Source organism: Schistocerca serialis, chromosome 12 (genome assembly GCF_023864345.2).
Source record: "Schistocerca serialis cubense isolate TAMUIC-IGC-003099 chromosome 12, iqSchSeri2.2, whole genome shotgun sequence".
Classification (NCBI taxonomy): domain Eukaryota; kingdom Metazoa; phylum Arthropoda; class Insecta; order Orthoptera; family Acrididae; genus Schistocerca; species Schistocerca serialis.
This window is the reverse complement of record NC_064649.1, coordinates 39,938,296-39,961,629: the sequence shown is the minus strand read 5'-3', so window position 1 is coordinate 39,961,629 and position 23,334 is coordinate 39,938,296. Positions and strand designations below refer to the sequence as shown.

The 23,334-nt window shown below is 40.4% G+C and overlaps 2 protein-coding genes across 9 annotated transcripts in view; one reads left to right on the top strand and one right to left on the bottom strand.

Moving 5' to 3' along the window:
* Positions 1-7,064, bottom strand: part of LOC126428139 (bifunctional purine biosynthesis protein ATIC) — a 97,416-nt gene extending 90,352 nt beyond the window's left edge. The window contains exons 1-2 of one of the 6 annotated variants that reach the window (XM_050090046.1): positions 6,961-7,064; positions 6,448-6,491 (exon numbers count right to left, since the gene is read on the bottom strand). In XM_050090046.1, the coding sequence (XP_049946003.1) occupies positions 6,448-6,469 (22 nt within the window). In that variant the 5' untranslated portion in view covers positions 6,470-6,491; positions 6,961-7,064. Of the gene's footprint in view, positions 1-6,447; positions 6,492-6,580; positions 6,855-6,887 lie in introns of those variants that run through there. The other 5 variants (XM_050090047.1, XM_050090043.1, XM_050090045.1 and 2 more) reach the window with 5 other exon arrangements.
* A 122-nt stretch (positions 7,065-7,186) lies between these two features.
* LOC126428138 (uncharacterized) overlaps positions 7,187-23,334 on the top strand; it is a 125,372-nt gene continuing 109,224 nt past the window's right edge. For all 3 annotated transcript variants that reach the window (XM_050090041.1, XM_050090040.1, XM_050090039.1), the window contains exons 1-2: positions 7,187-8,175; positions 8,355-8,510. In XM_050090041.1, coding sequence (XP_049945998.1) covers positions 8,157-8,175; positions 8,355-8,510 — 175 coding nt within the window. In that variant the 5' untranslated portion in view covers positions 7,187-8,156. The remainder of the gene's footprint in view (positions 8,176-8,354; positions 8,511-23,334) is intronic.

Here is a 23,334-nt window from a genome sequence, read left to right as displayed (position 1 = left end):
AAGGAATAGGTAGCATGGAAAAGGAACTGACATTGGCTACAGTCAGTCACATGTTTGGTGAGCCTCATCATAAAACAGCCAATCCACGGACTTGTACTCTCGGATCTTCTTTTCTTTCTTGTAAACTGGGCAATCTGGTGAGTGCGGAAGAGGAAGTCATGACAGTTTAGGCACACAGGCAGCGGAACATTTTGGCTTCCCTCATGGAGTGGGTGGCCAAAGTCACCACACACAGGGTCCACCGCACAGCGGGAAGACATATGCCCAAAACGCAAGCAGCACAGCACCTCACGGGTGGCAGGATATAGAGCTCCATGGCACATCGGTAACGCGTAACCTTGGCCTCCTATGGGAGGGTACCCCCTCGAAAGCCAGAATAAAGGTGCCAGTATCGTTGCAGTTGTCTTTAAGAACCTTCTCAACATGCCGAACAAAATTAATGCTGCGTCGCTCCGTGTTAGCCCAGAGTTCCTCATCAATATTAAAGGTGAGGTCCCAGTGAAAAATCACTCCCTGGACCATATTTAGAGACTGGTGAGGAGTAACAGATACTGGAACATAACCAAGGCGATCACAAGCACAAAGGACTGCAGATTGGGCGGCAGACGAAGATTTGATCAACAGGGAGCCTGACCACACTGTGAGACTCCACTCCATGAAACTCGTGCTTGACATTCTCCACAAAAAACAATGCCTTTGTGGCAATGAATGTGTCCCCATCCATCCTAGTACAGACCAGGTAGCAGGTAAAGTGTTTCACCCCAAGACGTTGAACCTGGCCCTCCTCACAGGGCGTAGCCAGCATTCAATGATCCGCTATCATTCTAAGAGATGGCAGTTTGAGAATGGCCAGATTTTTGCAGCTCGATACACTTCATGTGCCAAGCATCCGTCCAGATACCTCCCACTTTGATCAGGGGCTCTCTCCGTGAGTGCCACACAGCAGGGCTGGCATTGCCAGGAGTTCCGATGCTTCAGGATGATAGGCAACAACTCCCTGGCATACATGGGGAGGGAACAGCTCAGGTATCAGTAGTGCGATCACTGTGTTGTCAGGGAGCTCAGCCAGATGGGTATGTAACAGCCCCACTACAAAGACTTGCTACTTGTGCTGGAGACCTAGCAGGGCAGAGGGGGGTACAGCATGGAAGGAACAAAATCGAAGGAATACAGGGAATCAGGTGGATAGCCAAGTTGACACAAATAAAAACACCGAGAGAGAGAGAGAGAGAGAGAGAGAGAGAGAGAGAGAGAGAGAAAGGAGGGGGGCAGTGAGGAAGGAGCCAGAATGGGGAGGGAGGGGCACAGAGAAGGAAATGCAGCCCGAGAAGGATGAACGAGCTGCAACAGCTCGGAGCCCGTGGGCACTATGCACGAACTTTCCGAAGAACCGTGAGCTCCCGGGTAGAGGGAGCTTTAGAGATATTTAGAAATTTAGTCTGTCTGCAAAAGAACCTGCATACAAATCACTTGAAAATCCTACCTTAGAATACGGCCCGCGTGTATGGGACCTGTAGCAAATAGGACTAACAGGGGACTTCTAACACATGGAAGAGCAGGTTTCTTCGAGCCAGAGGACGCATCACAGATATGCTGAAAAACTTTATCACCTAAAGACAGATTCCAATTATTCCGCAAAAGCCTACTTACAAAGTTTCGAGCACTAGTATTAAGTGAGGTATCTAAAGATATTCTTGCTCCCCCCTACATATCACTCCCACAGTGACCATTAAGATGACAGACTAATTAAGGCACAGAGTGAGGCATTTAAGGCACACAGTGAGGCGTTTAAGCAGTCATGCTTCCAATGCTCCATACGCAACTGAAATGGGAAAAACCCTAGCTTTGCCATGCACTTTTGTGGTTTTCAGGGTATTTATGCAGATGTAGATCACATATTTCTTTCCCTTCACAGAAGTCAAACTATAGGAAAAAATAGTTCAATATTCTGTTATAAACTTTCTTAAACAAATATTTAGAACATGACTGAAAAGGAAATAATTCTATCAATTGAACTTATAGTTTGAAGAAGGGAACAAGAACCAAACTTTTTTTGACATATAGATGCATGCTGTGAGCTATAAAAATAGAATGAAAGGCACTAACATGCTGGCTTAGTCGGGCTTGGAAATATTTCTTAGTCTGAAAGAAGGGAACTTAACCAGGCTTCATGTCTGTCCCGGAGTTCATGTCTGCTGTTCAGTTGCTTAAAACCTCTTGTTTACAGTGCATCCGAGTATTATTTTGTGCTTAATGCCTGACTTCTAAGTTTAGATATTCTTCATTAAAGATTAGTGAATAACATAGGTCTGCGACATAAAAATTGTTTCAAATTTATTAAGTGATTTTTATAGTGTTTTCAATGCTGATTTCGGGAAAAATAGTGAAAAAATTCCATCACGTACAGTTATTTCACCAACTGTTTGTCTAGTTTTAGCTTTTTTCGATATTTCAGCACTCTAGTGATTTTGAATCTTGGTTTTTAGGATCTCCATAAACTGTTATTTAGCCGTTTTTATACTAGATATACATAAAATAAAGAGTAATTAGGAGAAACCAGCAGTATTTTCATGTCAGTGCCTGTCTGTCGCGCTCCCCCTTCCGCTGTAATCACCAACCAGTGAGCTTCTGCTATTGTCCTTCAGTTCGCAGTACCTCTTCACTCTGTGCTGATCATGTGTTGTTGTTACAAGTGCTTTGAAGTAGTGAATGTTTTCTTGTGTTGTGAAGCTGTTTTATGAACAATGGACAATGGCTACCAGAGGATGTATAACCTCACCAGACTGCTTCTGCTACATTTGTGGTAACTATACCATTAAAAAGCAACAAAGAAACATTTCCGATTTTAGAATGAGATTTTCACTCTGCAGCAGAGTGTGCGCTGATATAAAACTTGCTGGCAGATTAAAACTGTGTGCCCGACCGAGACCCGAACTCGGGACCTTTCCGATTTTGTTGAAAAAGCATATTTCACCTATTTTGGTACAAAGTTAGGCGATCAAGATAAGCCTTGAGCCCCACACAAAGTTTGTTCAGTGTGTGTTGAAGAACTGAGGCAATGGTTTCAACGTAAAAAGCAGTCCTTAAGTTTTGGAATACCGATGGTTTGGAGGGAGACCAAAAATCATAGTAATAACTGCTATTTTTATTCTTGCAACATACGAGGTTTCAATTTTAAAAACATAAAGGATATTTCTTACCCAAACATTCAATCTGCCATTTGCTCTGTTCCTCATTGACCTGAAGTACCAATACCCTCTCCTCCAGATTCTTTGGATGATATAAATGATCACGAGCCATTGGCTCAGCAAGGTGATAGTGAAGAACACAGTGATTGCTACGATCCTGGCACAACTGATCCCATTCCATTCTCACAATCTGAACTGGACGACTTAGTTAGAGACCTAGGCCTTTCTAAAGAATCAGCAGAGGTTTTAGGATCTAGATTGAAAGATAAATATATGTTGGCTCCGGTTACATCGATTTATTTGTATCGATCAAGGGAAAAGGAGTTTGTATCTTTCTTCTCTCTCAAGAAGGTGACCTGGTATTTTGCAGTAATGTTCCTGGACTTATGGCATGTTCAAAAATAGAATATGCTCCTCACATCTTGATTACTTCCCTGCAAACCTTGGTGATGTAAGTGAAGAGCAAGGCAAAAGATTCCACCAAGACATCAAAGAAATGGAAAGAAGATATCAAGGAAGATGGAACGTCAACATGATGGCGGACTACTGCTGGATGATAAAAAGGGATGATCCTCAACGAGTCCACAGCCGGAAAAGCAATAAAAGAAGCTTCGACGGAAAGAGAAAGTGTTTTTATAAGGACTTATGAGCTTAAAGAGAAATGGAAGTGTACTGAAAATTTAGTTTATAACATGATTTATAAATAAAATAAAATTTTATAATGTTGGAAAAAATGTGATAAATTGTTTATATTTTGTTATTATACACAAAAATACTCCCTTTTTTGTGAGAAAACCTGACTTGATAGAAAAAAAAAAAAAACAGATTGCATTTTTGAAATCAGTGCTGAAAAGCACATAAAAGTCAGTTAAAATATTTTTTTGGAGACCTGTGTAATAGTTATTCATACAGTAACTATTCTGGATGGTTTAAAAGCATGTTTGTTTGACGACGACGAAGTCCCTAGAAATGTCCTCATTTTTGATTACCAAGTACAGACAGTTAGAATATTTTTTTATCGAAAAGTTATTTAACCGCATCTGAGTTCATTTATAATGCGGTAAAGAACACTTGCTGCAAAATAACAAGAATGCACCACATTCCAATGGTTTACAATGGAAACATTCCAGTACAAGACATGCAAGATAGTTATATACATTCCACATGAGTAAAGACCATTTCATGAGGAGGAGATGATGAGACTAACAACAGCTACTGCAGAGGATGATAAAGATGAAGGACAGTAATGATTTTCAGAATAAATTTCATAGCTAATGCTTTCAAAACCTGTGAGTAGTATAGACATTTCATGTATATGTTCTATTGTGAATGTTTTGTGCAAATATAGCTATTTCTGACAATGTAATAAGAAGCTGTAATGCCTCATTCATAATCTGTACAAAAGAGAGACAAAATCCTCGGTTTTTAATATTGTGACACGTCTGTCAAGATCAACTGATCTTTCTGAGGTACTGCTAACGTAAAAAAAAAAAGAACGGGAAGAACTTTTTTGTATGTCCACACAAAATGAGGTCTTGGATTCGCTCCCTTCTTCAAACTATCAATTCAATTAAGGTTAGCTGCTTATCTCCATTTTTATAAATTGATATTACTACTATACGAGGAAACTAAGATGACACTCGGCGTGGCGGCTGATGGGAGTAACCAGATAGATATTTCCCCATTTACAGTTGTTCCCATCAGCCACCATACCCAGTATCATCTTAAGTTTGGGTGTACAATACTGCATACCTCAGCCTACTCCATGACTCATTACATAAGTAAAGTACATTATCACAACCAAGTCAGCAAACACTTTCCATAGTTTGACTGAAATACATTCAGAGCCAGGCGGCAATTATTTTTGCGAGCTCTCTGACAAACGAGTCAGAAAAATTGATACCTACAGGTGAAGTATGTGAAGCCTATCTAACCGAAAGTAAATCTAATGGATCTACTTTTGATGGTCCATTTTTTGTCCCTGTGTTTCTTGTTACTTTCAAGAACAACTAGCATCATGTTTAATGATCAACAATTTTAACTTACACAACAATTCACAGTGTCTATCAGGTACTTTGATGTCATTTTCTTCCCAGGATACAGTAATTTGTTCCCCTATAATTGTGTCTGACCTCCTCATAAAGGCAAATTGGATTCTGTTATTTAAGAATATTTTTAGGAAATAAATTTCTGATCTACTGCGCACGATGGAGAAACACTCATCCATTGTTTTGTCCAGACAGTCCTCTCCAATTAATGTATCAATGTCAGAAACTCTGATTGTGAGGGATAGTACTTTTCCCTTCATAATTAAACCTGACTGGTGAGCATGCTTTATTGCTGCCATCTGACCACGAAGCTCAGTGTAACAATTTACTCTGAGGCTCATCTGTTTCATGAAAGACAGTTGGAATTAGAAATAAATTATAAGTTACTGTTGGTCGTTTCCTTAGAAGGGTGCTCTGGGGAACAAATCAAAGCTATAACTCCAGGTGTCCTCTACCAGCACTATCAGCATGAAATCAATGTTGAAATCACCACCTACAAAGACTTTCCTATTATTTCTATGAAGTGTTATTAGCCTGCTTAACTGCCAGATGAAACTTTTCTTGGCGACCTGTAGACTTCGAGAAAAACTATATTGTATTTTTCCTGACCTATTACTGCTAAGTCTGTTCAATGAAGTCCGTTGCTTGGCACCTGATAATACTTTCTGTGAGTACAGCACCCCTCCCCCTTTTCCCTTACATTGTAATGTACAAGTAATTGTATACTAGTTTGTATACTTCTACTATAGGGTTCCCCAAACTCTGTAAAGTGAAAAGTGTTCCACGAGTAACTACTAATATCATCGCCTTTTTCTCTACATTTTGACGATGTCTGAACTAATTAATTTTTTAATTTTATAATGATTTCTGTGTTTGTAAGTGAAGATTTAAAATTGAAGTATTCATGGAATGAAACAAGTTTTCTCTCTCTCTCTCTCTCTGTCTCTCTCTCTCTCTACGTTATTAACCTTGAAAATAAACAAGGTATTCCGCAGAAGTCCAAGGTTCGTCATAGTGTTCCTCAGAGAGGAAAATTTTGGGAACCCCTGCTCTATAAGATATATGTATACCGGGTGTTGTACGTATCATTCATAACAGTGACTTGAATAGGCTAAGTAACATTATCACAAGTATAACGAAACATGAAAATGAAAAAGTGAAAATATAAAAACTAAAATTACATTATATAATCAAATGATTTTATTATTTACCTAAATTTCCACCTGCTGCCATTTCAAATGAATCGCTTGAACACCTGTAACAGACAAGAAAACACGCGTTATAGATAACGTTATTGTCTGGGATAGTGACGACCTGGCAATGATATTAATTATGTGCGACAACCTGCACGAGGAACCGAAATCTTGTATTACATAACAACCTATTTACATGACTTAATTGGCATCCTATACAGCAGGCAGTACCATACTTAATATGTAAAGTCTCACTGCTTAAAAACATCAGACCAAGTAAATATAAAACAGCAATCCCGTCTCCGCAATCCTACCTATACGACGAAACTGGACACTTGTTGATCTGAGCTCAGCATACAACCAAACGCATTGTGGATACCCTTTATCGGGTAGCCCCCAACAGAGAGCGCTTACAAAAAGCTATTTTTTAAGATAAGACGGTGAACTTATTCACTGACCTCTGTGGATGTCTTGAGTTCGTAGGTCAACTGATAGTAATAGATAAATTGGTTCAGTACTGACGCTACTTACCGGCTAATGACGCCTCACGGACACACAGCCAATGAAGACAGAGGTTACCACGCAAGGACACCAAAAAAGTCGCCTACACTTGCCACATGACAAATTATCTTATTCTTCCTGAAATACAGTCGGTTTTAAAGCAACCCATAAAAAAATACACCTGTAAGGCTGTGTATTACTCTGATTTGTCGCTACGGCAGCCACGAAAACAATAAACTGTATTTCGTACAAAATAAATTTGGCGCTATTTTCTACGTTTTGCTTCTACTTCTGCCAACCAATCACAGTTCTTGTATTAGGAAAAACAGAAATATTTTGGGCATTTGCGGTAATTTCCATTTCCCTCTGGATGTGCACGAATATGAAACGTGCAAGGCACTGTGATGTTTGTGAAATTTGCCTTACTCAGAGCAAAAACTGCGAAACATTCAGAAATATACAGTAGTAGAAATGTCATCTCGCTATCTAACTGACCTTTCTTAGATGTTTCATTACGCAAATCTATCTCGTAAATGCTAGCAAGTGACAGGACTATTTGGCTGCGGAATATTTCAGTGGGATAGGTACATTACAACTAGATAAATGTGGATTCTGAGTTTCTGACAGTACTTATGATCATGTTTGGTATATTTTCGTAAATAATTTCTATATTATGTACAGTCCAAAACGAACAAAATAAAACCCTGTTTTAAAATAGAGCTTCTGCTGGTTTTACTGGCATCCTGAAGGGGCAGCACTGTCCCTGGTTACAGAGCGTGGAGACGGAACTGGGAAGTTAATTCAATAAATCAGTGCTTCCTAATTGAACCGCCTCATTTAACCTAATGACAATTCGTTAAGTACATTTCATTATAACGGCATTCATTTGCACTGAATATTGGCAATACATGTGTAACACTGCTGCACCATCGAGAGAAAATCACGCTAGGAGTGACCTAGTTTCCTTACGTGAAAAATGACGTTCACTTGCGATCTGTCAACGCCTATGAAGTCATAGCAGGTGTGGTTATATTTTTGTAGCGTTACAGCAGCGATTGAACATCTTGAGGATAGCCGCATGTGGTGACTTCAGTTATGATTCATTGGCAGTTTGCTTGCTAACGCACGGGGTCTGAACGTCACAGTTCTTGCGTTTTCAGTTGCACGAAGGATACTGTGCTATATGCAACTGTAAATAGTGGGAGAAGGAAGCATTATAAGATAACATGGAGCTGGCACGAAAAGGTAACATGTCAAGTTATTGAAAGTAATTTAAAATTGTGTGCAAGTCATAAGTTTAAAGTGTGGAAATACTCCCTCTTTCGATACTCATCGCCTCTGTAGTACTATTAGAGTATTTGAATTTTGCACTGTGCATACAGTGTCAACAGAAAGAATCTAATGCACGGCGTATTTACCTGCAGATCACATTGTTATGACACCAAAATGCAAAACTACTGATTCAACAACCCTTGCGATTGAACGTAGGGCAGTTCCTTTGGATGATACCAAGAATGACAAAATACATGTTGCTGGTGGTGACCACCAGGGAATCATAATTAACAAAGAACTGGCAAAGGGTAAGTACACAGCTTGTATTTACACGTTCCTATGTTAGAAAAGTAAACCACGAAGAATGGCGTTTGAATTTACTGGCTTTTGTTGAAAAATGACAACAATACCGACTGGTAAAAGTGTTGTACATGTCTCTTTTGACAGCTGGAAATATTAACTAACACTTAAACTAATAAAAAGGCAGATGTAATACTTGATCTATACTGTATCTATGTTCAGAACAGAAAGAAAACAAATGTTACCAATATCAAGTACTCCTAGCAATATCAAAATTAGTGACATGCAACGTTTTAGTGTAGGGGTAGATGAACAAGGAATGCTAACTTGAACGATCCTGTTGTTTAGGTGTACATTATAACATGATTTTAATTTACCTTCATTTCATATTTGCTTCTGGCGTTGCTCTATGTTAAATTAAGAGTCAAACATTAGCCTTCAGTATCTGCAACAAAAGTTCTTGCAACTAATGCCAACAATCCATCAGAGTTTTCAGTACAGTACCATAGGCTGTCACAACTTTTAATCAGCCATTGTTCACTCTTTCTGCCTCTCAGCCCACTGAGGTTCTCCTATAATGGTATAGGATGAAAAATTCAAATGGAAAGGGTATTGCAAGGATATTTTTTACATGCACAAGAATGGGAATCGGATATTATTATGCACTTGTTTGATGACAGCTAATATGACTTGCTGGACTTAAGTGTCATTAAAGAGCAATTAAAAAATTATTTTTAAATTAAACTAGACCATTAAGTTGAGCCTTCTGTCAGCGTATTTTATAATCAACCCAATTCACAATATCAAACATTTTCTTAATGTACATGCATCGCCAAAAAGTAATAGGCCTATCTTAGTGTATGTAAAGTATGACTGTACATTGACTGTGATCAATTAAGTAGAATCATATTTATTCATATAGAGTTATTTCTCTGCATTGAAAAACAAAGTAGGCCTTGTTAAAAGATAGAATATGTAAATAACAAGGGGTAACAGTTCACAATGAGAAAAACACTGTGAAGTGCGTGGCAGAGCGTGCTTCCCGTTCCACCACCTATTAAAGTTTCTTCCTATTCCCCCTATGCATATGGAGTGGGGGAGGAATGGCCATAAATGCAGAAATACTGAATGCTTTGGATCAGGGCAGTTAGGTAGATCATGGATTTCTTGATTTGACTCATTACCACACCTATGCTTATTGTCAAGAGTATGAGGTTTCAAGTGACTGGACTGAGGACATTTTGATAGGGAGGTTGCAGCATGTTTTCTTTGATGGAGAGCCGTCACCAGATGTAGAAGTAACTTCTGGTGTCCCCCAGGGAAGTGTTGGGACTCCTCCTGTTCGTCATACAATGTATGCTTTTACTGCCGGTATTGTCTTTACTTAAAACTCCAGGCAGATAGGCTGTGGTCGATGTATAAAACTCCCCCGTGACGTTTCATCTCAGACGGCGGGAGATGAAATATCAGGGGAGAGTTTTATACATTTAGTCTGGAAGTTTTAAGTGCCTTCCTGTTTATGTTTTATGTTAATGGCGCTAGAAACGATGTTAACAGTAACCTCAAACTTCATGCAGTTATCTGTAATGAAGTACTGTCTGAAAGAAGATGCATAAACATTCATTCAGTTCTTGATCAGATTTCAAAATAGTGCAGAGATTAGCAGCTTGCTTTAAATGTTCAGAAATCTACACTTTAGAAAATGAAAAAATTTCATATCCTATGACCATAATATCAATGAGTCACAGTTTGTTTCGGCCAGCTCATATAAATATCTGGGTGCAACACTTTGTTGGTGTAAGAAATGGAATAATCAAGTAAGTGCAGTCATGGGTAAAGCAGATGGTAGACTTCGGCTTATTGGTAGAATACTGGAGAACTGCAGTCATTCTACAAAGAACATTTCTTGTAAATCACTTGTGAGGTCGATTCTGGAATATTGTTAAAGTGTGTGGGATCCAAACCAAATAGAACTAACGGGGGATATTGAACGTTACAGAACGGCAGCACGAATAATCATAGGTTTGTTTGATCTGCAGGAGAGTGCCGTAGAGCTGTTAAAGAAACTAAACTGGCATACTCGTGAAGGTAGACATAAATTATTCTGAGAAAATGTACTAACAGTGTTTCAAGAACAGGCTTTAAATGATAACTCTTGAGAATATGCTACAACCCCCTATGTATCACTCGCAGAGGGATTCTGAGGATAAGATCAGAATAATTAAAGCATGCACAGAAGCATTCAATCCGTCATTCATCCATCGCTCGATACACGAATGGAACAGGGAGAAACCCTAATAACTGTTACAATGGGATGTACTGTCTGCCAGCACTTCATGGAGGTTTGTAAAGTATAAATGTAGATGTAGACTGCCATTGTAATTAGTCTAATCTTGCTACTGCAGAGCCTGTGTAGAGGGCTCTAGTATATTCCTAGATTCTATACTTTATACTAGTCCTTAACACTTTCTGAGTAGGCTTTCATGTGTTTTACATCATCACTGTGACACTTTCCTATGTTCTATACAAACTTGTAACCATTTGTTCTGCCCTTCTTTCTATGTGTTCAATATTTTTTGTTACTCGTATTTGATATTGGTCCTATGCACTTCTACGTTGGCTTGCGTGAGTGTTTCGTAAACTTGATATACCTGTGACTGCCCCAGCATTATCATTTGCTTCACATTCCTGCATATTGTTACATCTAAGTATTTGTAGGAGTTCACAGATTCCAATTGTCTCATCGGTAACTACTTTTCTGCTGTTTACGAAGTGCACAATTTTATATTTGGAGACATTTAAAGCAAATTTCCAATCTTCGCATCACTTTGGAATCCTTTCAAGTTTACAGTTTTGTTTGACATCCCTTGCAGTTGTAAATTTGTTAGTAAACATTGGCGTGGTACCAAGTTGTATGCTTTTTGAAACTGGAGAAATACTGCAGCCTCAAGATTGCCTTGATCCATGGCTTTCTAGATGGTATATGAGAAAAGTACAAGTAGCGTTTTACATTATCTTAAGTTTTGGAAATGATGCAGGTTTTTGTGGAGGGAGTCATGTTTAATCTGTCAGGAAGGTTGAAATTAGTGCACACTCTGCTGCAGAGAGTAAATTCTTCTGGATACATAATTTGTTACAGTAAGTACCATTGTTGAGTATACAGGTTACGCCACATGGAATTCCAGTTAGGCAGAGCGTTTGCTGCCTCACAGTTACTTCTGCTTTAGCAGGGGCTCTGTGTGATAAACAAATAGCAGTTTATGGTGTCTGAACTGTATGACGACAATGAAGCTTGTTTCATCTTCACAAGTCCTCTTTGTGGGACAGTATTTGTCCACATACAGAACTCATTTCATCCATTGTACTTTTCTCACATACCATCTAGAAAGCCATGGATCAAGGCAATCTTGAGGCTGCAGTATTTCTCCAGTTTCATCCTCCTCCTCCTACCCTCCCCCCCCCCCCCCCCCCCGCCCCACCCCCCCACCCCCTGTTAGTAATAATGTTTTAGCCTGTAGTTGCCCTTTTTTCCCTGCTGGCTACCAGTTTTGGTACAAAGCATCATCCACAGCCCATTCCCAGGCATGCAGTTGTCACATTAGCTTTTCAAGTAAATCCATCAATCAGAAAGAGCGTGTGATAATTGCATGCCAGGGACATGCCAGGGAATGGCTTGAGGATGGCACTCTGTACCAAGACTAGTGGTCAATAGCCAAAATAAAAAAATTAAAACTATAGACTAAAACATAAATTATTTATAAAGTGTTTTAGACTGTTCCAACCGACAGTACATCGATAATATGCAACAAATTATTCATGCTCGAGAAAAAATGTAGCCTACAAAATTTTTTATTCCAACAGTGGCAATTCGCTCCATGCAGGAATTCAGTGGTAGTAAGGCCGATGCAGTAATATTGGTGTTAATAGGACATTCATCTTGCTTCTTTACAGACAGAAATTTGTGTGCATTATGTTTTATTCATGATGCAAGAATGAGTTTTGTCCTGTGATATGGTTTTCTTTAAGAGTTGGAAACAATGTTTGTTCCAAAGATCTGTATGTTATGAGAGATTTATCTTGATAGAACATCTAATCCATAATACCAAGTAGCAGCTTCTTTCCTGATGCACTGCAAAATATTTTGCCAGAAGTTTTACCAGAAAAGCACGAGAAGTCGGACCAAGAAAGTGTTTCCTATCTGATATTATTGCCATATTCTGTCAGTGCTGTTGGGAAAATTCAGTTAATCTAATCCATAACTGACACTTTGGGAGAATGTTGCGTTAAAGTTTCTAGTGTTACAGCATCTCTTCAGTGGCTGTTCTTCAATGCCCATCTTTGGTGATGCTCTCAGATGTTGATCTTCAGTGACCCAACTTTGGATGTGACTCCCTCACGCTACATGCGTGGCTCGTTCCCCTGGTAGCATCACTGTCTTAAAGCCTTCAAAAGAAACTGAAGACCTAAATGCAAGTATCAAACACATGAATAATATGACACAAATATATACCTATATTCATAAGACTGGGTGGCTCACTCAGTTATACTTGACTAAAGGAGCTGTGGTAGAATTTGTGATGGAAAATTGACAGTTGTAAATCTCTCTGATGGGTCACTGACAGGTATGATAACGTCAGGGGATTATCATACATTTACACCCATATTCCACAAGCCACCGCAAGGTGTGTGGCATAGGGTGCTTCTGGCACCACTTTATTTTCCCCTTTCTATGTTTCATTCATGAATCGTGTGGGGAGAATAATTGTCTGTAGACGTCCTCATGTCAAATCTTTCCAGTGCAGAGTTAGTCGACATGAGAGGGTAGATGATGTGACAATCACATGCTATGTTTTCTTCATTGATTATTGGTCCTTGGTGTGTCACTACCTCTTCTTGTAACTGAAACACCTATCCTTGTCCGTAAATAGAATACAAGATATGATACAGCCATTATGGTGGCTTTACCTGTGTACGGCATTAAATCTCGTCCTTTACCTTCTCTCCTTCATGATGGGATTTACAGAACACAACTTGTGAAATGGATGAATGGATTTCCATATCAAGAATGAGACTGGAGACAAATTATCCAGTGATGTGCTTATTATCCAAAACAATGTTGCTTTCAACATGAAACTAAAACTTTACTTTTTATCACTGGTGTAGATTCCCTCTCTTTATACCCCAAATGTCTTCCTCCTGTCCTGCAGTGAAATAGTATTTTCTGTGTATTTATTTATTCATTCTCACAGCAATTGTCTTTCAGCGATAAAGGATTTGTCATCATAGTACAATAAAAATAAATAGCTAAGAAACATTCATTCGTATCCACAGAATACAAGGTGCTATCAAAAAGTAAAGGGAATTTTTTTAATTTCATGGGCTTCAAAATTTCTTGTTATCTTGTTGGTGCACATGTTCCAGATGTATTTGTGTCTTTTCAGCAGTTTTGAATATTTAATTTAGTTGACAGTTGAGAAGGTTACACATGTTTTGAAGTGCTCGGTGAATTTTTCCTTGCAAAACAACTGTGGCTTTTAAGAAAAATGCTGTGGGTAAGACAAGAGTTTGTACCACTTGTAAACGTTCCAAGAGGGCAAAAAAGGTGCTGAAGATAACGAACACCCCGGATGTCCTAGTATGCCAATTATAGACAGCAGTATCGAAGAAGTAAAGAAAATGGTTCTGGAAAATTGTTAAATCACCATGAGAGGGGTTGCTGATGATGTTGGCATATCCTTTGGCGTGTGTCAAACGATTGTTTCATATTGTTTGGGCATGAAATGTGTATCAGCAAAGTTTGTTCCGAAGTTGTGAATTTCGACCAAAAACAGTGTCGCATAGATATCCTCAGGGATTCCTGAATGAAGTCGACATTGGTACAGTACTTCTAAAGAAGCCTATAACAGTGGATGAAACACAGATATACTGGTACGACAGCGAAATTGAGGCTCAGTTGTCCCAATGGAAACTGCCTTCAGAGCTAAGACCGAACAAAAAAATTGCCAATTTCAATCACATGTGAAGGTCTTCTCACTGTTTTCTGCAATTGAAATGGGATAGTGCATTACGAGTACCTCCCTCATGGTCATACGATCAATGAGTATTACTACCTGGAAGTTATGTGCCTTTACATGAAGAAATACGAAGAAAACAGTCTGCATTGTGATAAAAAAAAACTCCCGTGAAAATTGCATCACTATAATGATCCCTCTCATACCTCAATGCTTATTCATGATTTTTTTGGGAAAAATGAAACTGTTATGTTGCCTCAGCCACCATATTCACTGGACGTGATTGATTCTATTCCCGAAGCTGAAGAGAACCAAGAAAGGATGTTGTTTTGCCACCATTGATAAGATAAAAACAGAATTGCTGAAGGAGCTGAACGCCTTAATGAAAAGGGAGTCTCAGAAGTGCTTCAAAGATTGGGAAAGTACTCACACAAGTGTATTATATGTGAGGGGGCTACTTTAATGGTAAAAAATTGATATTGATGAATGAATAAAGATATTTGAAGGAAAACAAAAAATTCCATTACTTTTTGATCACACCTCGCATATAAGTATGGTTTATAAGGATAGGACAGGTGGTTGACTGTGGCCTTGATGAAGGAAAAATCCTGGCATTTGCCTGAGGTGACTTACGGAAATGTAAACCAGAATTATTGTCACATTGTCAACACATTCCTAATCTTCCTGAGTACTAAATTTTCTCCCCCTTTGTCTTGTCTGCTAACTTTACCCCATTATATGTTATTCTGTCTTGCTCTTCCCAGGTCTTTTAAACTTCCCCAGATTTCATTCTGTCTATACTGTTGCCAGGCATTTCTGTTATTCTGATAGTATGTGATTCCTTCTCTTCAATCATAATATAATGAAAATCCCAAAACAATGTAACAACATGTTAATAGAACCAACATGACTGAAATACGATATATTCATTACTGTTATCTTTATTTTTAGACATGGATTACAGTGTTGGATGCTGTCGTGTCTACTTCAGGTTACTTGCAGTATCCTCAGAAGCTGATGATTTTTATTGTTATTATTACTGTTGTTATTAGTGCTGTAACATTAAACACAGCAAATATGATCACTGGGCTAGTGTTCGTATTTTATCATTAGTTGAACAATGCGTGTCAAGTGCCTACTAAGACCTCTTGGCACTGGTCCCAATGTACCAAGAAACCAATTTCACTGGTTTTATGCCATAGTCTAGTTTGATTTTGAAGTTCCTGCATCTGATAAATGTTTCTTGTTGAACCCAGTGTGATGTCTATAATTCGTGCTTTCTTTTCCTATGTGTTACAGCTGTTAATCTTCCTAAGCCAGAGGTCCTACATTAATTTGGTATATTTGTTTTTGGCAACTATTTGTGGCTTGTGGCTCCACCAGTTCTTTGCCAACACCGTTTTGGGATACATTACAGTGGATCATTTGTACCACAGCATTGTGCCTCTGTTTGTAATCAGTCTGATCAGTCTTTTTGGAACAGCTCGAGGTGGATCACAGCTTCTGTGCAGAGTCTGCAGTTTGTCTTGTGCCAGATTTCTCGCTTTTGGTTTTTGTGGCATCAGTTCTGATGGCTTGTTCACATGCAACAAAAATCAGTCCTTCAGTTTCTTTCTATAGTGTTCCGTTGGTCTGCCAAGTCCAGGTCTTTTCCTTATCCATTCTGCCTTCAATCTTTTCTAAAAACTTCCCATATAATGCTTTATTGTGCAGGCTGTCAGTCTTGGATTGGATTGCAGCTTTGTTGTGTTGGTTCTTTGTTTGCTGTACTTTGAGACGCTACCTGTTGTTGGTTTCAGTCTGAGATGATTTCTGGCTATTTTTCACTTAAAGTGCCATTTCGTACTTCTCTTCTTCCAATGGCTGCCTCCCTTGCAATAGTCTAATAATAATAATTATTATAATTATAATAATAATAGGTTGGTGATTAAGTTCATAGGTTTTTGTTTTGCGTGTAGATATTTCGGTTGCTATGGGATTATTTATCGATTGTCACTTTGTATTTGTAGCTCATTGTTGCAAATTTGACTTTAATATTGTCATTTGGAGATAGTGTGTGGAGCTGTGGGTGCTAGAAATTGGAACATTTCCAACATATTGTTGTGTTTGAGTCCAATAGAGGAGTGACAGCAGCAGAGGCAGCTAGCAACATTTGTACCATGTATAGGGTAAATTCCATTGGATACAGCGTGGCAAGAAAATAGTTTTATCATTTTGAGGGGGATCATTTTGACATTAGGAGCTCTCCATGTTCTTGAATACCTTCAGCGTTGGATGACGATTATTTAACTGTGTTAATCGACAATGATCAACATCAGCATACTTTAGAACTGACCACTGTGATGAACTGTGATCATCCCAGCATTGTGCAAAACTTGCATACAGTAGGGAGGTTAAAAAATGGGTGTATGGCTACCACATCCTCTTAAGCCAAAATCACAGAAATCAGTGGGTGCCCATAGGTACATCTCTGCTTGCTCGTCATCAGTTGGCTTGTGAACGCCACCAACTATTCCTATCCTGTATCGTTACTGGTAACAAGAAATAATGTCTTTATCTTAACATGAGGAAATGAAGGAAATAGTTGAGCCCAAAGAAACAGCAGCTCTGCGTACAAAGACCGGTGCGCTTCCACAAAAGATAATGTCACGCATCTGGTGGAACAGCAATGGTGTGGCGTACTACAAATTGCTTCCCTGGGGTTTAACCATCACCGCTGACATTTCCTGTCAATAACTGATATATCTTGCAGATGCAACACAAGAACAGTGACCAGGAAGACAGCGTGTACTGACGCTACTCCATGATAATGTCGACCCTCATTCTGCTACACTGACAAAAAAAACACTCTACAGCAATTGAGTTGGGAAATCATTCTTACCTATGTTGCTCTCCTGATATAGCACTCTGATTTCCACTTCTTCTGCTCTCTATCAAACAACCTTCAAGGAACTTCATTTTTAGATGAAAATATGCTCTGGACATGGCTCAATGAGTGCTTCGCCTCAAAACCATGTGATTTCTATAGCTGTGGAATCGAAAAGTTACCCCAGCATTGGCAGACCATTGTAAATAGTGCAATATTATTGATGATTAAACTATATTTTATCTGTATCTCTTGGTTTTTTTGTACTTACGGAAAAATGCTACGAAATTATGGGCCAGTCTAATAATATTATTATTAACTTGGTTGGCCACATTGGACCACTTGAGTGATTCCATGTTCACTTTATCTTTGAAGATTGGACTACTTACTTCTTGCACTCAGCCCAGTACTTTTGCATTCGTTTCAAACTCAATTTTCTTAACTCGCCTGAAATCTCTACCGGTCTTCTGCACTGAAAATTTAGGATTCATAAGGAGAGTGTTAATTTTGTTTTTGTTCTCTGGATCAGTAATTCTAAGTCCGACTGCTTCAAGATCTTGCTGAATTTCTTTGACCCACTGTCTTTCTGTCTTCTTTCTGAGACTTCTCATCACTAGTTGTTTTAAAATCCTGTTATCAGGCAGTCATAAGGCATGAAGGAAATATTAGAGATTCTTTTCTTCTTCATTGTGCTGGTGATTGGGTCAATTTCACAATAGACAGTTTCGTTAGGGAGGATTCTCCAGACTCCATCAACGTGGTTTTTATTTATTTATTTATTCAATGCATATTCTGATAATTCTTCGTTCAGTCTTGAGAAGTTGATTGTTTCTTCATTCATTTTTAATTTGGAGCAGAGTTTCACAAGCGTAAGTTGCTTCCAGGAGAGTTACAGTTTTGTAATGTTGGATCTTAGTGTCTGTTGACAGGCATTTCTTATTATATGTTGACAAGGTTAGAAATTGTGCTTTTTTTCATTGGTTCTATTTATCTGTGTTGCTTTCTCACCCAAGTTGTGCAAAATAATTTCTCCATGATATTTAAGTTGTAGAACTATATTAATTGCTTGATGATTTATGAGGATTTTATCTATGCAAAGAGGCTTCATGGGCATGATTTCAGTTTTCTCCAAGGATATTTGTAATACTATCTTTGAAGCAGTTTTCTGGAGACTTATGATCTGAGCACGAACTTTTTCCATGTCAAAGGCTAAGAGAGCTAAGTCAGCACACCAAGGCAGTTTGCTCTTATTGCTGTTTTTCCTCCAATTTTGATTTTACATTGATTTTCTTTTTGCCACACTGTCATGATGTAATTGAAGGCCACATCAAAAAGCAAAGGGGACAATCCATTACCTTGTCTTGAGTCCTGTTTTTATTGTGAAAGCTTTTGACATTTCTCCTCTAAGCTTGACATTTGAATTTGTATTAGTTAAAGTTAGCTGAATGAGTCTTCCCAGTTTCGGATGGAGGCCATATGATGTAAGGATTTTTAGAAGTGTGGGTCTATGAACACTATCAAATGCTTTTTTTAAATCTATGAATGAGATAAATAACTGTTAGTTTCTATACTTGTAATACTCCATTATTAGTTTCAGGCTAAGAATTTCGCCTGAGCAGCTTCTGTATGGTCAAAATCCTCCTTGACAGTCTCCAAGTTGTGGTTCCAGAATGTTTTTGATCCTATTGTAAATTATGCGGGAGAAAATTTTGTATGTGCAGAACAGAAGGGTTATTCCTCTGTAATTATCTGGGTTCGTTATATCGCTTTTTTAAATAATGGATGGATTATTCCTAAGGTCCAGTGCTCTGGAATTTTCTCTGTGATCCACATTTCAATATGATGTTAGTGGAGATTTATGACTGCAGGTTTTCCAGCATTCTTCCACATTTCTGCAAATACATGGTCTTCACCACATTCCTTTTAATTTTTTTGTTCCTGAATTGTGACCTCTACCTCATTGATAGCTGCAGGATCTATTAGGTCTGGGGTGGTTAAAATAGGAGCTTCTGTGTACTTGATATTTTTCCAGTGGGTCACCACAATTTAAATGTTTGTTGAAAGTCTCTGCAAAGATCTCTGCATTTTCTTGATTGCTATGCACTAACTTTCCTGGCTGATCTCTCGGCATCAATGTTGGGTACTCATACGTTTTAAGATATCTCCAAAAGGTTTTGTAACAATCTCTTGACTGTTTCTTCTGGAAGTTCTATTTTCTCTAGGGTATTTTTGAGATGTTTGTGTTTTGCCTGTCTGATGATTTTATGGGTTAATTTTCTTTGCTTAGTTAGTTCTAGATGTGATTCTTCAGACTTTTTTTTTTATTGTAGTCGACACATCCTTCACCTGTTTTCCTTGTGTACTTCTCATTTTTTGTTAAGATAGTTGGGTCAAATTTTCTTCTAGTTTTTTTTTTTTCTGAGATCTTTTCTTTACCATTGGTGTTAATTTTATTTTGATCTTCACAACATGACCCTGAGACTTCAACCTTCCCACCCCCACACCCCTATGGCCTGGGGTTTAGAATAGGCCCGAGGTATTCCTGCCTGTCATAAGAGGCGACTAAAAGGAGTCTCACACCTTTTGGCCTTTATGTGATGGTCCCCGGTAGGGTTTGACCTCCATTTTTCAAAATTTTCCCGAAGAGCGAGCCAATTGGAGAAGGGTGCCGTACATGGTGCATAGTGTCCATCGTGCATTGAATCTTTAGCTCACTTCTTCTTTGTGGTATTGCGGTCCCGCTCATCCTCCATCTCTTGAGCCAGGACACCTTCCTGGGTGCATTTTCCTCCACGCACTATGCAGTGTAATTTTCTTCGCTGACGAGAACCATGGAATTCTTTGCACCTCGCAGCTAGCACGGTAGCCAGTCCGTTGTGGTGGGGCCACCATGTACACTGTTGGTCGTAGCCCCCTGACAACAATGGGATCGCTCTGCTGATGTCTACACTGTTAACTCCCCACATATGCCATGGAGTAGATGCCTATCTCCTTGGGGCATTGGGACTCCCGGCAATGGCCATCCTGCCAGGTGGCCCTTGCTGAGGCTGGGTGGCGTCCGTGGGGAGGGCCCCTGGTCAGAGTGGGTGGCATCAGGGCGGGTGACACACCATGAAGCGTAGTATGTCCTCTCTTGCTGGTGGTCCGCCGCCAGCAGTCTCTAAGCGGGCAAAGTGTAACTTCAGTGCTAAGAAATATGCCCCAAATCATTCCCCTCCCTGGCCACACCATGGGAGGAACGCCAGTCTAAGGATGTCAGTGAAGCCTATTCGCCCCGGTACTGTGGAGCATTTGCAGGACAAGCTTGGGGACGTGCAACACTTGTCCAAAATGCGCTCTGGGTTAGTCTTGATAAAAATGGCATCCTCTGCCCAGTCACAGGCATTACTCACTTGTGACAAGTTGGGGGATGTTTCTGTTACCATCACACCCCATAAGAGCTTAAATATGGTCCAGGGTATTATATTCCACCAGGACCTTCTTTTGCAGTGTGATGACAAGCTGCGTGCCAATTTAGAGTGGTGAGGTGTTAATTTCATCCGGTGTGTCCCTCGGGGTCTGAGGGATAATCAGGTTGCCACCGGTGCCTTCAACTTGGCCTTCGAGGGTGACACATTGCCCAAGAAGGCCAAGGTGATGGTCTACCGCTGTGGCGTCAAGACATATATCCTTCCCTTAATGCGGTCTGCCGCCAGCAGGAAATTCAGCCATATGTCTTCCCGCTGTACTTCCAGTGTCACATGCCAAGATTGCAGAGGCCCATCACATCCCAACAGTCCATGTGCCCCTCCTCCCATCTGTGTCAGCTGTGGAGAGCATCATTCACCTTGCTCGCCAAACTGCAGGATTTTACAGAAAGAGAGGAAAATCATGGAATATAGGACGCTGGACCAACTGAGGCTAAGAGGAAATTTGAGTGCCTGCATTCTGTGGCTGTGACCTCATCTTACGCCACCAGAACCAGAAAACTACACCTGCCTCCTTGATGCTGGAGGGCACTTCTCTCCCTGTTGGTCCTACTTTGGGAGCAACACCCTCCAACCATCAGGGCTATCAGTCCCCACTTCTGAGCCAGAGAAGTGTAAGTTTTCTTCGCTCCTCTAGATGGTCCCTTGGGTCACTCCTTTCCCAGATTTCTGCTAGTGGTCAAGATGACACCTGTCAGTGGCTGACGGGTCCAAAAGCAGCTGGTCGTAGGGCTTTATGCTGATCCTCAGTCCCGGAGACTGAATCAGTGAAGTCCTCCCAGCCAGGGAAACCCAAGGAGCAGCAAGAGAAATCCAAAAAGAATGTCACGAGGACCAAGGGAATTGCGGTGGCATCCACACCTACAAGCTCTGCATCTGCGGATGAGGTGGAGATTTTGGCGTCTACTGAGGACCTAGATCTCGCCGGATCCACAGACACAATGGATATAGACTGCTCAGGCAAAACGTCTGTGGCAGCAGGTGACCCTGAGGTGTAAACTGCCTCATTGAATGTTCCATGCCTCACAATGACGTCATCCTCCAGTGGAATTACGGCGGTTTTTTCCACCGCCTGGCTGAGCTGCGGCAACTGTTAAGCTTTACACCTGCTATCTGCATTGCCCTCCAGGAAACCTGGTTCCAAGCAATGCGGACCCCAGCTCTCCATGGCTATAAGGGATACTACATGAACTGTAGCGACTATAATAGTGTGTCAGGTGGAGTTTGTGCTTATGTCCTAAACTTGGTCTGTAGTGAAACTGTGCCCCTTCAAACCCCTCGTCAAGCTGTGGCTGTCAGAATAAGGACAACGCAGGAAATAACTGCAATGTATATCTTCCTCCAGATGGTGCTGTATTCCTGAATGTATTAGCTGTACTGATTGATCAACTACCTAAACCTTTCCTACTTTTGGGAGATTTTAACGCCCATAAGCCTTTATGGGATGGCACCACGCTTACTGGCTGAGACAGATATGTCAAAACTTTACTGTCTCAGTTCGACATTTGCCTCTTATATACTGGGGCTGCTAAACATTTCAGTGTGGCTCATGGTAGCTATCCATTGGAGAGCACATGACGACCTGTGTGCTAGTGACTTCTTCCCCATCTTACTGTCACTGCCCTCTCATCAGGCCCACAGTTGCCTGCCCAGATGGGATTTAAACAAGGCAGACTGGGAAACTTTCGCCTCTGCTGACACTGTTAAATCTCCCCCACATGGCAACATCAATGTGATGGTTGAGCAGGTGACAACAACAATAGTGTCTGTGGCAGAAAACACGATCCCTCGCTCTTTAGGGTGCCCCCCGCGAAAGGCAGTACCTTGGTGGTCGCTGGAAGTCGCTGAAGCTACAGTGGCGTAAGTGGCACCCTTCCCTGGAGCGCATCATAGCCTTTAAATGGCTCCATGCCCTCGTCCGCCAGCTTATCGAACGACAGAAGTAAGAGTGTTGGGAGAGATATGTCTCGATCATTGGGTGCGATACGTCACTTTCCACTTTCCCAAGTCTGGGTAAAGATCAAACGTGTTTTCAGGTACCAGACGCCAACAGGTGTTCCCGGTGTTAAAATAAATGGCGTGTTATCGACCGACGCAAACGCAATTTCCGAGCACTTTGCTGAGCCCTATGCTCAAGCCTCTGTGTCAGAGAATTACCCTCCAGCCTTTTGCACTCTCAAACAGCGGAATGGAGGGAACGTCCTCTCATTCACTACACACTGCAGTGAATCCTATAATGCCCCATTTACAGAGTGGGAGCTCCTCAGTGTCATTGCACATTGCCCCAACACAGCTCCTGGGACAGAGCTGATCCACAATCAGATGATTAAACATCTCTCATCTGACTACAAGCGACATGTCCTCGTCATCTTCAACTGGATCTGGTGTGACTGTGTCTTTCCATTGCAATGGCGGGAGAGCACCATCATTCTGGTACTCAAACCAGGTAAAAACCCGCTTGATGTGGATAGCTATCGGTCCATCAGCC